This window comes from Echeneis naucrates, chromosome 3, assembly GCF_900963305.1.
Source record: "Echeneis naucrates chromosome 3, fEcheNa1.1, whole genome shotgun sequence".
Lineage (NCBI taxonomy): Eukaryota > Metazoa > Chordata > Actinopteri > Carangiformes > Echeneidae > Echeneis > Echeneis naucrates.
In genome coordinates, this window is record NC_042513.1 from 5,944,631 (window position 1) to 5,961,826 (window position 17,196).

Genomic DNA, 17,196 nt, shown 5'->3' on the forward strand with positions numbered 1-17,196 from the left:
TCACACTACCTGTACCAATGGCAGACACAGTGATGTCGTCATTTGGGGACAATAAAGAGGCAGAATTCAAAGCCAAAGAATTTTTTCGAATTGAAATAAATTCAGCATGGGGATTTTCGATCAAAAGCGCTGTCATTTTTTTATTTTAAACTTTGCCATTAAAGTAAAAATTAGAATTTGCAATTGTAATTTAATAACTATGACATTGGCTTATTTTAGCCCCCGTAAGATTAATTTCATGTCACGGGAAACAATGATCATTACATGAGTCCAGAATATATTATTGAACAGGTCTGTTTGGAAACTGGCACTGGTTCCTAAATTTTTATTTGGCACCACTTACAGTTTAATTTAACATTTTCTAGTATGTAATACATGTGTATAGGTGTCCTAACGTTTTCTTTAATTTGGCAGTTCCTAATCTTTTGTCCATAGTCATTCAGTTACTCATTAACAGTATTTGTTTTTGGCTGGGTGGTAATAAAGCAGCAGTCTGTTAATGTGCCCTCCTACCATTCTAGACTATGACTCATATCTACGCCTCACTGCAGAGAGTTATATGTGATCTGAATACTTATCAAGTCAACAGTCCTAAAATTGTTTCTACACTTTAGCCTCATAGAAACAAATCAATCTTTTATGAGTTGCCTAAATCAGTGGGGCAAGAGCATATAGCGTTTGCTCTTAATATACATATATATATATTATGTGGCCCATGACAACAGGAAAAAGGATGTTAGTTTATATGGAGATAGAATATATATATAAAAAAATTGAAAAATAGAACATGTATTTGCACAAAAATGTTTGTCTTTAAGAATAGCTATCTTGTTTGGATCTTATTTCCGTTACATAGAATACATATTATAAAGAAAGACAAAAGTGTTAAACAGAACATTCACTTGATGGTGGCATTTTGTGTGCTATTTGCTTACTGAGAACCAGTTTCATACTTGGATTCTTTTAGCCTGAAAGTTATTGAGTGGGTTTTGAAAAGGGAGGGGGGAACCTTAGCTGACCAACTAAAATAACTGCCGTTTGACGTCATGACTTTATTTTTAGAGGGTGTGGTATATGGGTGTGGAAGTGCCTTTTCAGGTTAGAATCAAAATACAAACACATATCATACACTGATGCACCCAAGTGCACACAGGCAGACAAAACAACATTGTGTGTGTATCTGTGTGTGTGTGTTATTCCTAATGCATGCATATTCACACCTGCTGATGAGCACATGTACTGGTAAGCAATGACTCATATGGGTTACTACTTTCCCAAGCCCTATAGAAATACTCCACGGCTTAATATGTGAAAAAAAAAAAGAACGATTTAATCAGACAAGGATTTATAATATGCTTTTGCCTCTCAGCTGCAGTATCACCCAGTGTGAAAGTATTACAGAAATTAGAACTTAGGCTCCTGGTCTGTCATCAGCATATAGACGTCTGAGTTTATGTGGATGTGTGTACACTAAGAGTATAATACAATCTGTAACAAAACTGTAGAGGGGAAAAGGTGTCGTTGGGGAGGAACAGACTGAGCAATTTGTAGTTGCATAGAAATGCATTTCTATACGATTTTTCAAAACCAAAGGAACATGCTTCACAGAGTATACATATAAAACTGCGTCAAAAACTAAAAATATAAAGATATTTAGTTTGTGGGTCATATACATTTCTAGGTTTTATTTTATTCAGACAATGTTTTTAACACCTGTTAAGTTTGACTTTTTGTTGAGTGGTGAAATAGGTTTCATAGAAAAAATACTGATAATTATCAAAGTTGAATATCAAAATAATATATTGTTTTGCATCATTATCAGGCTCAGAGTGTAAAGTTCATGTTTACATATATTATATATTCATTTCTTTGCCAGTTTCTTTGGTTACCATATTACCCTGTTGCACATTGCTTTGAATTTGAATAAGCCTTGTACATTCAACCAGATGTTGAATATATTTCTGTTCTACTTTTTCTACTCAGCTAGAACTGCAACCAAAGAAAATCTGCAAATAGTTGAGATACACAAATTCAGCAAGCACATTCATCAATTAACACAACAACAAGTTTGTTAGTATGTTACCTTTTGTCAACGTTTGAGATAATTAACATTAAAGTAATTTATCTGAAGTTGCTCCTTACTTTCTCTTTAACCCTCTCTTTCGTCCATGACCAAGGTCACCTGGGATCAGAAATCTGTGCTAACTGGGACAGATATTGTGTAGCTCACTCAGGAACAACGACTTTTACAGACAAGCCAGTAAAACGAAGCAGCTTACTCAGCATTTGGTCGACAAACATCCTGCAGGGCGCAAACATCGTGCTACACTACGTCCACAGCTGATAACTAACTGTCTAACTCCACAATCCGGCTGCAGGTCTTTCTCTTCTGCTTTCTCTCTTTCAGTGTAATGTGTAGGTTACATTTCATGATGCAGCAATATCATAACTGATTTTGGCACGATAGAAGCTGAGTCAGGAGCAGCTTGCAGCGCTCACTTGGGCTGCAGCTCGTCATCATTTGTCACAGATCATTATCTTAAGTGCATTAACCTCGATATTAAACTGCTCTGCTTATTGAACTCGTGCTAATTGGACATGATCACACTCACAAAAATGACAGAAACAACCGCTGGAGGTCACGCTGGCTTTCAGAGACTATACCTTTCTACTGTAGCACCACCAGTAGGCACTAAATTACATTAAGAACAAAAAGAGTCAAGAAGTCCTTCATGAGGCTGGTTGGAAGTTGTGGAAAAGTTAGAGTAACTTGGATGAAAGAATGTAAGCAGAAGAGCTTCATGGAAAACAACATGTAGCCTGATGTCTTTTCAGGCACAGGGAGAAGAAGCTCACACTTTGTTTTCAGTTGGTTTCCAACCTGCTGTGAATCAACAGGTCTAGCCAGTTAGCACTATAAATGCTATCTAGTGTACTTGTGTATGCTTTAGGCCACATCAAACCAATCAATCACCACGTGAAGAAACACTAAATACCAGATCTGGATTCTGTAGTTCTCCTTAAGGATGTGGAAAAATGGAGCACGAAGGGGCTGCTCAACAGAAATTATCTTGTGCGATGATATAACATGGATCTCATGAAACTGTTTCCAACATATTGTGAAATTTATGAAACAAACTGAGGCGGCCCTGAGTGTTTTGAATGATGTTTGACATTTTTACATTTTAGAACTAAATTATTTTTCTCTTCACATTTTCTTTATTTCTTACATTTTGCGAAAATAAATATTATAGTTCAATAGCGATATTCCTAAAAAATTAAATCAAATCAAAACTGCTCCACTCATCTGTGATAGTTCAAGAAATCTTAAAACAAAACAGAAATTTAAAACATGAATGTATGTGAGTTTTTTGACTTAATCTGCATTATGTGAAATTCCAACTCAGTCAGTAGGGGGAGAAAAAACCTCTCTGTGTGTGAGCTCCAGTTCTCTCTCTGTCTCTCTCTCTTAGTTTCCCTCCCCCACTGTAGGCAACACCATGAGTCAGAGAATGGCACATTGACATGAGTGGCATGGTCAGCCTCACACAGACTCAAAGGCACAGTGTGGACTTTTCACTGTCCACATTTTGTGCCCTGACTAACCTAAGATACACATTGAAAAAAAACAAAAAAAAACAAAAAAACAACAACTTTCAGAACCAATCATGGCTGAAAAAAGATGTATTATTTGCAGTCAGGGCCTTCAGGAACTGCCAAAGGCACAACATTGAAAGATCTGATGGACAGGTGATTGGTGTTAACTGTGATTATTCCAGTAAGTCATGGGAATCAAACCAGCAACCAGCGGGTCACAGACTTAACATACTACTCATTCAGTCTTCCATCTTTGTGTCAGAGTGTGTATCTTTTTACTTCTGGTCAATATGGAAGTTGTAATCATATGTAAGTATTTCCTTTCAATAGTTGGCTCACAGTGAATTTATCAGATAATCTCTGACTTAGTAATCAAAAGCAAGGTTAAGTTGAAAGTGGGTTGAATTCATGTGCTGAATCAAACATGAAATAATGCCGTGTGATGGAAGAGTTTCCAGTAACTCTGTTTGTGCTACCAATCTGAAACAGTAAATGCCTTTAGGAGAAGTATAATGCAAACTACACTGTTTCTGCTCAATATCTTCCAGAATGAAAAAGCTTAATTTGGAACTTTTCAGCAAAAAAAAAAACCCCAAAAGACCATCAAAACCACATTTTTTCAGCTGCAGTATTTCACTCTTAAAATAAAATACACCGTCTTTAAAGCAAAAAATATCTATATATAATTATTTGCAGATGGCGAAAATAGACGTCTTGGATTTGTTTTTGTTTGTGTTTCTCTTTCTCTTCAGACAGCTCATTGTGGCTAATACTATTGTTGTGTTTACTTCAAGCATACTTCACTACAATACTGTTGTGTTATGTTTTGTTTTCTTTAAGGCTTCACTGAATTTTTTTGTTTTTGCCTTCCTGTGATTTAGCTTGAAGGGTAAGTTACAGTGATGTCCTCTTTTAAATAGAACTTTACTATCAGATTGTGACCATAATAATGACATGCTCTCATCCCACAGAAAGAATATACGTTGTCTTGGGAGGTTCAAAGGGCGAAGGCGAGGATGGTCAGGGGCAGCCCGAGTGGGAACACAAAGGACATGTCTGGAAAGTTAATCAAGTTAGTGTTTACATTGTAACACACAGCCATCAGCTCCACTGTTCATACAAATCATATTTGTTTCCAGAAATTTCAATAACATATTCTTTATCTAATAGTGAAAAGTCATTTTAAAATAACAGTTTAAAATCTGTGGATATTGTGTTTCCAAATACGTGTTTGCAGGATTTGTTGGTTGGTTAATAACAATGAATTACACCACCATTAAAATGCTTTTGGAAGAATTTAAGAAAAAGTATTTGACATGAATAAATGTCTATCATATGTGTTCAACTTCAGAATTAATGAATACCTGTGCAAATGTAATACAGGTAACAATGCTACTGCTGGTATAAGAGTAGAACTTTCTATTGAATCATATATGGATATTATATGTGTGTGTGTGTGTGTGTGTGTGTGTGTGTGTGTGTGTGTGTGTGTGTGTAAATATCCTTATAAAAAAGGAAAAGCAGCCCATGGAATATAAACGAAGAGTTTACTGTGCTTAAAGCCTGATAGGTGGGATAAGTGTAATGTCTGGATGCACCTTAAAACTAATCAGAAGGCACAAGCAGACAAGTGGGGGGAAAAAGTGAGTCACAATTTCTACACCTGTGTTTCCAATATATTGAGAAATGCATCCTTAATAACATAAAGCTATAAATAGAAAATTGTGTAAATGGCATTAAACGGAAACACACAACACTGACGTGCATTTTAATTATTCCACCATTTGAAGTAACTCAAAGTGAATATGTGATTTGCCAATTGATTCTTTTTCTCCCAGGCTATGAATAAAATACTTTAATTATTGATGTACTTACGTCAGATGCCCGCTTGAATGTTATATGTGGTGCAGACCTCTTTCTCAGCTACTTACCCCACCCTCTTCTCAACCCAACAGCAACCCCTCTGCTGCCGCCACCACCCCTCCCCTAGCAGACACCCTCATGCTCCCCCTGGCCGATGCCTCTAGCTGGCATGAATGGAACTCGAACGTGTTGCAGGCAGCTTGCAGAAAAACATCATCCAATTGGAAGAAGGTTAATACAAAATTGAAGTGTGTTTCTCTTTATCTGCCACCCCTGCCCTGCATTTACTGCAATCCTCAGCACCAGACGCTTGTCTGTGCCATGCCATTGGATGAATGCCACTATACAGAGCAACTGGTATCTGTAGTAAATTTCATTTGGAGAGCTGGAACTATGTGTTTATATATAGAGAGCAGAGTGTTTAGTTTTTGGTATAGATGCTTTTGGTCAGCAGTGTTTCACAGCTCTTTAGGACCATGAACTATGAACAATGGCCAGGATCCAAAGAATCGGGCCTGTGTCAGTGTAGAACATGTCCTCACCTACTGGAAATACTCAGTCTGGTTTGGGGAAGGGGTGATGTCTGACGAGGAAGTGCAGGAGGTAGCAGACTGAAAGTATGCTGCAGAAATCATCGTGTTTATAGCACATCAGAGGTGAGCGGATGATTTTGCCGCTGCCTCGTTCCAACACAAGTTCAGGAATCGAATTGTTTCCGCAGTTGGACATTCGCATCATACCAGTCACATCACAGAAATGTCATCAACATTGGGCATGCAGCTTGGCTCTGAGTGCTCCAGACAATGACCTACTATGACATACACATTGGCTCGGTTGAATGTTACACTGACATTGTATTAAGGCAGCAGGGTAAAGTGTGTTTAATGTCCTGCCCAGCTGATTTGTGTTTTCACACAGCTGCTCCAGGTAATATTGACAGAGGTTCAGGGTCATACAACATGCATGGAAGACCTATCAGAGCTTCGCACTTCACACCAGTCTGTTTTTTACGCATTAAAAAAGGAAATGTGGTATTGACTTTCTTCTGGTTCTGCACAACATAGAGAACCATCGAAGCATTTAGAGGAAAACCTGGCCAATAGCTGAAACAACAGGCACTGAAATTCATTTATCATTTATCTATACATATTTAGAACAGGTGTTTCACTCATGTGAGGGGCTATCTTGTCTGTGGAGTAACATGGGCCAAATCACTTCATGTATTCCAGGATTTTATTTTCAAATTAAAGGACAAGCCTGTATTAAATGCAATGAGTGACAACTGACTAGCACCTTTTTTATTATCATGTATATGCTGTGATTTTATTTAGTTTTATTGAAGGTTCTGTAAATGAACAATAATAATTAAACAGTAATATAGAGGCATAGAGTGATTTGGGAGCGTAAGGACATCCTGTATCTCATGTATATGTTGTAATCTTGTAATTTGTCAGACAGTATAAATATTACGTGCTGTACATTCATGTACATGCTCGTGATCGTGAACGGAAACTGTTCCTATTAAACTGTTGGCCTTTCCCACTTTTATAGACACACAGGCTCCTCCCACAGGTAAGATGGGACAGTGCAGCATTCCAGTGAATGCCGAGAAAACAACTAAGAAAACCCCATTTCCGTCTAAAAGGAGCAACAAAGAAAGGTGGACTGGCCACAGAGACTCAATTTCTGGCCAGCCAGGTGACCTTAAAAACATCAATGAAGCTTTTATGTGCATCTTCGGTGTGGATAAAGCTACTGGTCCCAACAAATAAGTCAGAGGCTGAATTTCTTTGCCAGTTTGACCGTAACTGAACTGGTTCTGCTTTAAAGAGAAATTTAATGTGTAATTTACTTAACAGCTACTGTCAAGCTACTCTCAGCTACATTACTGATACAGGAGGCTTGATAACGTAAACTTAAATAAATGGTATACCTTACACTAAAATGCAAGAACTTTAGAAATTGGTCTGTGACCAATAAATTTTACTTGGGGTTCTATTCGTCCTTGCTTTTAAAATTTGTCACCAATCGGTGCTCGACAGACGACGACTGGGGTGGCCCTTGGTTGCGACATTACAAGCCATTCAGTGCCTGAACGATTCTTGAAATTTGTTTAAAGTGTTGTTGTGCTAGTGATGGGTGAATCATCACAGCTCAGATCTGCCAGCCCCGATCCATCACTAACGGTATGCCCTGTGCTAATGAACTCCTTATCCGCCTAAACCTACACTGCTGAGATACCGAGGCACTTGCTCTCTCAACCTGTACACGGTTCGCTTTGGAGGATATTAGAGGATGCTGGTCTGCTGTGTGGTTCTTTGGCTAACTAACAGTGTTGATCAAAGGTGTGACTCATAATGCTTGCATCACCAAACACTGCTATGGTACATTATCAGAACAAAACTGTTATCTGCATGTCAAGGTTAAAAGAAATCACCCCATTACCGAATGACAAACCTTTGAGCTTCTCTCGCATGTTGCCTCTTTTTTTTCCTGTGTCCCTTTTTCGACTACATACAAAGAGAAAAAATGTTTTCACCATCATCACATAGAAAACAGTCCGTGCTTGATGAGTACCCGCCCCAAAGTGTGGGGAGAGACAAAGACAAACATGCATAGCTGGGACTGGCGTATGGCATGGATGTGAAGAGATCCTCTTGAGGAGGCGGAGGGATGGAGGGAGGCAGAGGCACATTGAAGCAGATGCAGAGAAATGTGAGAGGGTGTCAGTAAGACTGGTGATGACGCGCTCATGGCTGCGGAGAGCTGGCGAGGCCGCGGCCCTGGCTCTGACTCACCTCATCCCCACGGGGCCTCCTGGTTGACGTCACTCAGTGTGCGCTGTGGCATTTCTCTGCTTCAACTTATTTGTGTGCAGCAGCCACACTTGAGCCTTTCTCACATCTGAGAGACTGAAATGTGAATTTGTCTTGTCTATGTTTACAATATCTATCTATCTATCTATCTGTCTACACAAAGATGTGGCTTATTGCATTAAACCAAAGAATTGAAATGAATAAAATTATGCACAACAACAATACTCAGCTGTATATCTCACAACACTTAAGAATCCTTTGCTCAGTATTTATTTGCCTCTGAACAATGCGTGCTCAGCTGGTGAGTCAGATGAAAATAGATTAGCATAAGATTCATTGAGCAGACGTAGAAAACATGCTAATTCAACATGTACTATATTGATAATAGTTAATAGTAAGTGAGTTAGATTTCTACATGAGGGGTGGCTGCACCGAGCAGCACACCTTGTTCAGATCTGTTCTCACCGAAGAGGCGAAGCAGTGATCTCAGTCAATGGTTGGTGAGCTGCGTTTTGAAATCTGAAATAATTGGCCACTGCCATCTTGGGTGGTCTGAGGAAGAACGGTGTGTGAATGTGACCTGCTCTGTGCTCTGTCCTGATCGTCAGCCATATCACCATGCTCGATATAGTCTGTCAATCACAAGGTCGCCACAATTAAGGTGTAGAGAAATATTGCATTGTTTCAGTTTAGAAGGGAGGAATAACGCTGGAGATGAAGAGAAAATCCTTTTGAGGGGCCTAGAACAGACATTGCTCTTTGTTTATTTGGGAGACCCCCATGACTGATGGGTGGCAGATTTGCTTTCTGGATTTACAAGTAGAAGAGATTGGTGGTTGTTTTACTTAAGTGTATCATTGAGTCCTACACAAAACAAAGCAGCCAGCCTGCTTTCCACTTCTCAAATATCCCAATTGATATAATTCTATTTGTATATGTCATTAATGACATTAGGAGCAAAGTCATCTACTTACCCATAACCATAAGATTTAGAGTTATTGTAGTAGATCTGTTAGAACTTGTGCAATAAAGGCAGACAGCGGTGGCAGCCAAGGTTCAAATCCAGCCAGCTGCCCTTATATTCATGTTATCCACCGTCTCTCTCTCTCACTCCACTCTCATCAAACGTTTGACGCACATGTCACACATGACAGGTTTGTGATTGAAATTTATTGAAAAATATTCTCCTCTTTGACTATTTCAACAGCTGCTTGGCTCTTCATCAACCTAAACTCAAGGCTTGGGCTAAATCAAGTGAATAATACCGAGCAATAGGCCAGACATCACAATACAAAAGAAGAAATGTTCTACAAGCTTAAAAATCTCAAATCATGATACTGTATTTCAGGTTGCACATCACAAAATTAAACCCTGACTCAAACTTGAACACTTAATATTACATGTAAAACATTATCCAAGACTCCAAGCACTGACAAAGGAGGACGGCTAAGGAGGTTGTAAAGCGGTGGAGAGGGGGTGGATAGGTGAAACACTGGGAGACGGCTGCTTCTCAAAGAACAGCCACAGTCTTTTCCTAGACCGTGACCTTTTGGTTACCAATGTAATTTTCTGTGAGCGGCGATGCCAACACATTTTTTTTTTTTTCAACAGATTAAAGAAATGTACAAAAAAAAATATCAAGAGCATTTCAATTTTGTTAAACTACTCTTTGGATTAACATCAGTAATTAAAAAATGAAGAATTAACATTCAATTTGACGTAATGAGAAACGGTCTTAAATGGGGAATGGGGAATCATGTTACACAATAGCGGCCGCTGAGGTGCCAAGGTATTTACATGCTACGTTCCTATTGCTGAGTGAAGGTCATCTGTAGTCTCCGGGCTGTTGCTTTAGGTTAACCTTAAATTCTTAAGAAGTTAAGTGTTTTACCTCCCGAGATACATGCACAATGCTAATGGCAGGAATAGATAAGGTCGTCAAATTATCCCATCAAATACGCAGCTGCCAGTTTGACCCGTCTCATCATGTAGACCTGCACTTGACTGTGATTGGTCTTCAGAGAAACTTGATTAAGCTTTATGTAATCTAATAGTGATTAGACTTAACATTTGATCTGCGTAGACTTTATCAGAAGTATGTGGTGATTGACTCATATCACCATTTCATGGTGATGTAACACTGTAGACAATACATTTCACCTAACCTAGCTTCAAAGGAAATGCTTGGAAATCCTCAGAAATGTCAGCTTCCCTGATATACAAACATATATATGTAATTTATCATTATTATTATTTTTATATTTATAGGACTTCCTCTTGCCCAAGATGACAGCTGGATCTTGAGTAAGTGGGCTGACATCAGGTCACCGTGTACACCACCTGACACACCAAGTGGTACTCCAATGATTGCTGACACATAATGAAGAAGCTGTGATCAGCATTAACTCCAGGATGCACTCCAACTCCCTCTGGAGCAGACACAGATAACCAAGACTTGGACTGAGAGCTGATGGCATTCTGAATCAGGTCAGGCCTGATTTTCACGGTCAACATGGTCAGAGGAGAATAACAGCTCATCAAACATGACACCCAGGCCTCTTGCAACTGTGATTGGGGTAAGATGAATCTAATATTGATATTGTGGTGAAGACACTGATAGGGCAGAATCACCGGGGGTGAAGTCTCAGAGAGTAGCTTAGTTGAGCCTTCATCCATGTGGAAATGATCAGGGAAGCAGACTGAGATCTCAGCTGAGTGCCATCAGCGTGGCAGTGATAAGAGAGCGCTTGACTGATTTGGACAGATATTAAGGACTGTATTACTGACAGCAGGCTATAACTAAAGAGAATAAACATGGAGCAGCACCTCTAAATGACCTTTCCCTGACAAAGGAGGACGATAGCTACAGCAGAGACATCACATGGTTAACTCACGTTAGACCAAGTAGGAAGAAAGTTGGAGAACAATCTTTATGCTCTCTTCAAAGGGGTACACCAGCACACAGGCTGGCAAGTGGCTCACTGGCCCCTCTTGTATGTCTCCGCCAGCTTTTCAGCTCCAGCCCTTGATAAGTGATTTCAGCATAGGTGTGAATCACCCCCTGCTGCAGGATAGGGAATGTGTGTGTGCATGCACGTACACATGCACACACATGTACGTGTGTGTGTGTGCGTGCACACACACAAACACACACAGTCAGTGTTAAGGTCATAACAACACCTTTGATTTATGTTTGGCAGCTCAAAGGTGATGAGTTTGAGTTATGTCTTATTGTGGTAACAATTGAAATGAATGTTTTCAATGTCTGGTTTTAATCCCTTGAACTAAGTTTCAAATTGAAAGTCAGCAAAACACAGGAGTAGCCCCTGGCTGCACATTTGCACTGTTATCCAACATGACTGTCTTCTCTCACAGTTGGATCTTCTTCCCATGAGACTTGCAGGCCCTACGTGAATCACAAAAATTATTCAAAACAGCTTTGACCTCAGTGTTTTTCAGCAAGGGATCTTTTTATAGCAGGCAGAGCAGCAGAGATGGGCGGGGAGGGAAAGCAGGAGGGAGGGAGTAAAAATGTAGATATAATGAGCTTTTTGTGGCTGCTTCAATCTGTTTTCTGATGCAGTGAAACTCATACATTCTTCAGTCAGTTGAAGCGGCGGCGGGGGGGTGTCCCTCCCCTCACACACAGTTTATGGCCCACACTACCTGCCTCACTTCTCTCCAGAAACTGAGAAATAGAAAAACTCCAGTCAGGGGCAGATGAATATCCTGTGGCTGCGCACAGTCATTCATTTTGCTGAGAAGAAATATTGACCCACTCCCTTATTCCTTATTCTACAGCACATATTTATTCTTCTTAGCACGGGATAGTTTTTGTCTTGGTTTGTTGTTTTAACAGCATAAGCTTTTTGTTTCGTTATTCATTTAGTGAATTTGATCCAACTTCATAAATTTACATCAACTTTTATACAATTAAAGTTCGGATAACTATTTATTTTCAGAAAAGTCTGAATAATTTATATCACCATTGACTTCTTTTATCACATTCTCAATGGTTCAGAAGTTTAAATACACTGCTTATATTTGGTAGAATTTTGGGTCAAATGTGTCAGATAGAGTTAACCAAACTCCTTATAACTTGCAAAATCTCTGGCCCTTTTCTCTGAACAGTGTTGCTGTGAGTCTGGCTTGTCAAAATCCTTGATTATGAATGCCTCTTCAAACAAATTTTAAATTGGTTTGAAGTAGGGGCCTTGTGATGGCCATTCCACTTAAACACTGACGGATACGCCCCTACTTCATTCAGATTATATCCATAATCCTGTCAAAAGGACCTAGATCTTTGACAGTTTCAAGGCAATGATAATTACCTAATGCAAACTTTGGAACTGTTGTTATTACTTGATAAAATGAATTAAACATAAAACAATGTGCCAATGGCGCAAAAAATTATTTGTCATATGCAAATAAAAGATTCATTTATGGACTTGTAAAATCTGTTGTGTTTGAGACCAACAATAAAATCAGTATAACAGTATCATTGAGAAAGAGTAATAATCTGCGTCCTATGTCCTTTTTCACAAGTGTAGCTCTGACGTGCTCTGTGTAAGCTAAGGTTAGGCAGCTGTCACTCCATCAGTACATGACCAGCTACCTTGCATTTAAAGGCTGCGATAATTGGGTTAAATTACTCAGTCATCACTGCAAGGCTATTATTCTACCTGTACATTTAGCTAATGATACATTATGTTACATAAATAACCAAAGAGAATTACTACTTTCAGCAATCTGACTGAAGTTGTCGATTGTCATGTTATAGCCATAGACATAGCTTAATTGCAGGGTTTGTGTCACTGAGCAGTTTTAAGTGAGCCTCCCACTATTTGATTTGTAAAAATCCAGTGTGGTAGACAGCTTGAGTTAAGGCCTTTCAGTCCAAACCATCCTCATCATCTGTGAAGATGGCTTAAAAATATGTGGTCCCATTGTTTCGTGTTACTTAGTTGGCATGAACCAATTAAACCAATGAACAGTGAAGATAATATTTGGTTTAGTATGTTTGTTGCCGTATTGAGTGAAGCCATTCCTGTGTATCCAGTTTTGTTCGCAGCAGGGTGGATGAACCTCACTGTGTCTGCCTGCAGTTCTGGAAACATGATTAAACAACAGTAGCTATTACTTGCATATCTGTTCAATTTATGGATTGATCCAAGTCTACAATAATAGCATCGTCTCACAGTATATTTACCGTTATCTCAGCTTACTGTTTCCATGGTGATTGAGAATTTGCAGTTGTAGGTAATAATTTATAACTGAAGTCACACTGATGTCCCTGTCTTGTCTGTTTCTGCACCCAGCAACAAAAAGCAGTTGAGAAAACAGAATAAATAACAGAATAAGTAATAGATCCAATTAAAAAAGGGAAGACTTAAATGACACTTTACTATATTACACACAACTATCATCTGCCCTGACACAGGTTAGACTCAATATAGATAATAGACCTGATATATACGATTCTCCAAACTGTTTCTTGATTAAAAAAAATTGTACAATAATAATTAATAATAATAGCTGCCAAAAAATATTGTAAATGATTATTTGTATCTGATTGAAAGGTTTCATTTACTTTTCTGTATATTGAATTGTATATACCTTCATTTTCCAAGACTGCAAACAGACTTTGTTTGACTTCTTACTTGTTGAAATGTAAAATATATATTTTTCAAGCCTGTGCTTCTTAATAATTTCATATTTACCTGAACTCTGCCACACATAAAATGATGACGTGAGTAAAATTCCATTTATTTTCTTTCTTATGTTCGCCTCCTGCTAAAGGCTAAACGTGTGATTCAGTAAACATCTAAAGGCAATGAAATAGAAAAACTGTCTCAAAAAGATCAAATGCCATATTTCGTCAGCAGGGACGGACAACAGTTTGCATTCAGTGACATCTACTGATATCAAAAAGATGCTCAAACTCATAATATGGCATCATTTCATTTTAGGTAAAAACTGCATGTCATTTTAGACAGTTGAACGTTACTTGTGCTATTTAGTTTCCAAGGTAACAGGAAGAGTATATTTAGAGTGCACTAAACTGAGAGAGAAGAGGAAAAAAAAAGTGTTAATAATCCTGATAGAGCAATTACAATTAGTCAAAGTCAAATAGTACAGATCAAAACACCTCCTCTGATTACAGGCGAAGGTGAGAGAATGCTCAAGAACAGCCACCCATCTCATTCAGCACCACTTATGGCACTTGTGTCATTCAGTATTTGCCGGAATTACTGATTCACATGATACAGTAGAGGTTTTACTTGAGTTACTCATCAAGGGAAGTTTAGGGGAAATACAAACGTCAATGGAGAAAACAGTTTCTTTCTCTTTTCTTTCGTTTTTTCAGCTATTTATGTCATAACCGCCTAACATAAAAGTGATGAACCTGCCTGAGAACAGAACACACTTGTTGCTCAATGCTTCATGGCTCTGTGCCTGAATGCATCCTAGTCTGGTCCACTTCATTGTAAAGCTCTACATTTCAATAAAGACAGTGAGACAATCTTCATGGTACACAATCTTGTATTTTTATCTCCAGAACCTGTGTGTATTTTGTTGTGTTGTGAGTACCCAACATATATCAAAAAGTAAAGTAAAAAAGTGATGTCAAATACTTTTATTTAGGTATAAAATGCTTTTACTGCATTACAAATGTTTATGTTACTTATGACTGTATGATTTTGTATTCACTTGTGACTGGTTTTTCACTGAATAAGGAAGATTAAGATTTAGACATGACATGAAATTGTCGATTATTGTTGATTCCTGATCATTTGCAAACAATTTCTTGTACCAAAAGAATGTTACCAGTTCTCAGAGCTTTCAACTGCATCTGTTGGTCTTTATTCAATGAATTTACATAACCTCACTCACTCACTCATCTTCTACTGCTTATCCGTTTCTGGGTCGCAGGGTTTATGTAACCTACATGAGAAACATGCTACATTATATGACCAACGTTAAACACAAAGGTCTCGACCGATCCTTGAACTAAACCCATTCACTGAATGGAGGACAACGATACAATAACAAGCTTTATAACATATGTAATAATTTTATTTTCCTTATATAATACAGAAATGATAAATTCTGTTTTGTTCGTTCTATCCCTGAGAGTCCCCCCACCACTGTCTATTGCCTTAGTAGCCAGTAAACACTAATGAAGGAACAAAGATAACCACCATCTGTAATCTGGAACAAACAACTGAACAACAGGTGATCAGGATTAACAGCTGGATTGCTGCTGAATTTAGAGTAAAATAAATAAATAAGAATAAAAAAAAAAAATCTTTTTTTTTTTTTTCACCTCCTGGGCCCACCAGCAGCTTTCACCACTGCAGCTAGAATGGACAGTGTCACAGCTACAGCCACTGTTGCAGTGGCAGGGTGGAATGTGGGGTTCGAAGTGCAGCTGCTGCTCCTCTCCATTGAGAAGAGCTAGTTGAGGTGATCCGGGCATCTGGCCAGGATGCCTTCAGGACATCCCCTAGGGGAGGTGTTCCTGGCATGGCCATCTGGGAGGAGACCCCAAGACAGATCCTGGACGGGCTGGAGGTTTTGTGTCTTTTGGATGCCTTGGGAACATCTCAAGATCTTCCCAGAGGAGGCGCTGCTGTGGGGTTTCCTCTTAAGGCTGCTGCGGCAGCGACCCATAACGGGATAAGCAGATGAAGACCAAAATGAAATCAGGTTTTCTTCTATGTCAGTCTCAGAGAAAAACCTACATTGATAATGTAGGTTATAAAGACCCAGTGGCATCCACAACAGACAAAATCAGGACGGAGTTAAAATGTTTAAGCATCACACAGTTTATTGAACTTGTGTTCGATTTTAATAGTAATCATTTTCTCAGTGCTACTCTGAGTTTCGCTGACCGTCCTCGAGGATTATCTTTTATGCTGTCCTTTTCTGGGGCGATGACTTTTTTACTCAGTGGAAGCCAATGAACCATTCCACCATCTCCTTCCTCCTCCAGTTTTGCCCGTCTGGGGCCTTGCTTCCTCGGGCTGAAGTGATAATGATCGAGATTGGACATCTCATCTCCGCGGAGAAAACGTTTGACTAGTCTGTCTTCTAGAGAGTGAAAAGTGATTACGCAGAGACGTCCTCCAGATCTCAGAGCTACCTGGGCAGCGAGCAAACCTTTATGCAATTCATTCAGCTCATCATTCACAAGGATGCGCAAAGCTTGGAAAGTTTTAGTGGCCACATGTGCAGGTCGGTGGAGCCGGTCTTTCCGTGCATAGGCAACAGCAGCAGGAAGTGCTCCTAGAGACAAAGAAATGACAAAGAATAAGAGCAGATCCTGTGACATTAATTTTTTTTTTTTTTTTTTACTTCAGTATTTTTGGTATATATTTTCATAATAAAATAATAAAACGCATCAAAGCATACAGAATAGCAAGAAAAAGGTTTGAAAGCCAGATGGATGAAGAAGTAAGGTCCCTTTTAGGGGAGTAATGATAAAACAGCTTTCAGTTTTTTTTTTCTTCAAAGCCCTGGTCCATTTAGAGTGTCAGTTTGAAGTACTTGACTAACTCAAGAGGATTTACTGCATAAATACTGCATCGCCATGTCTTTCAAAACACTAAATGTACAGGTGCATCAGATTTCGCCTCCCTTGGGAGTATTATTTGTTTTCGTTCCACTGTGAGAGTAAAATTCACCTGGTGAAATCTCACTGCACCCTGAGACACAAATATATCCACTTTAAAAACCATACAAATTGACCCATGGGGATTAGATGCACAATGGAATTACAGCAACAGTTAATGTTGCTTTTTTGAACACAAGAAAAAGGAGCGATTAAAGATTGAGCAAGAGGGCCGACTTCTGTCTGGTACGCTCTCTGCTCTTTCTCATAAACCTTGAATAAAAGGTAGCAGGATGGCAAATACAG

General features: G+C 38.9%; 1 protein-coding gene across 3 annotated transcripts in view; it reads right to left on the reverse strand.

The window, feature by feature from the left end:
- Positions 1-14,836: 14,836 nt before the first annotated feature.
- Positions 14,837-17,196, reverse strand: part of mettl15 (methyltransferase 15, mitochondrial 12S rRNA N4-cytidine) — a 32,246-nt gene continuing 29,886 nt past the window's right edge. For 2 of the 3 annotated variants that reach the window (XM_029498097.1, XM_029498098.1), the window contains exon 6: positions 16,138-16,565. In XM_029498097.1, coding sequence (XP_029353957.1) covers positions 16,138-16,565 — 428 coding nt within the window. Of the gene's footprint in view, positions 16,566-17,196 lie in introns of all 3 variants that reach the window. The other variant, XM_029498099.1, reaches the window with a different exon arrangement.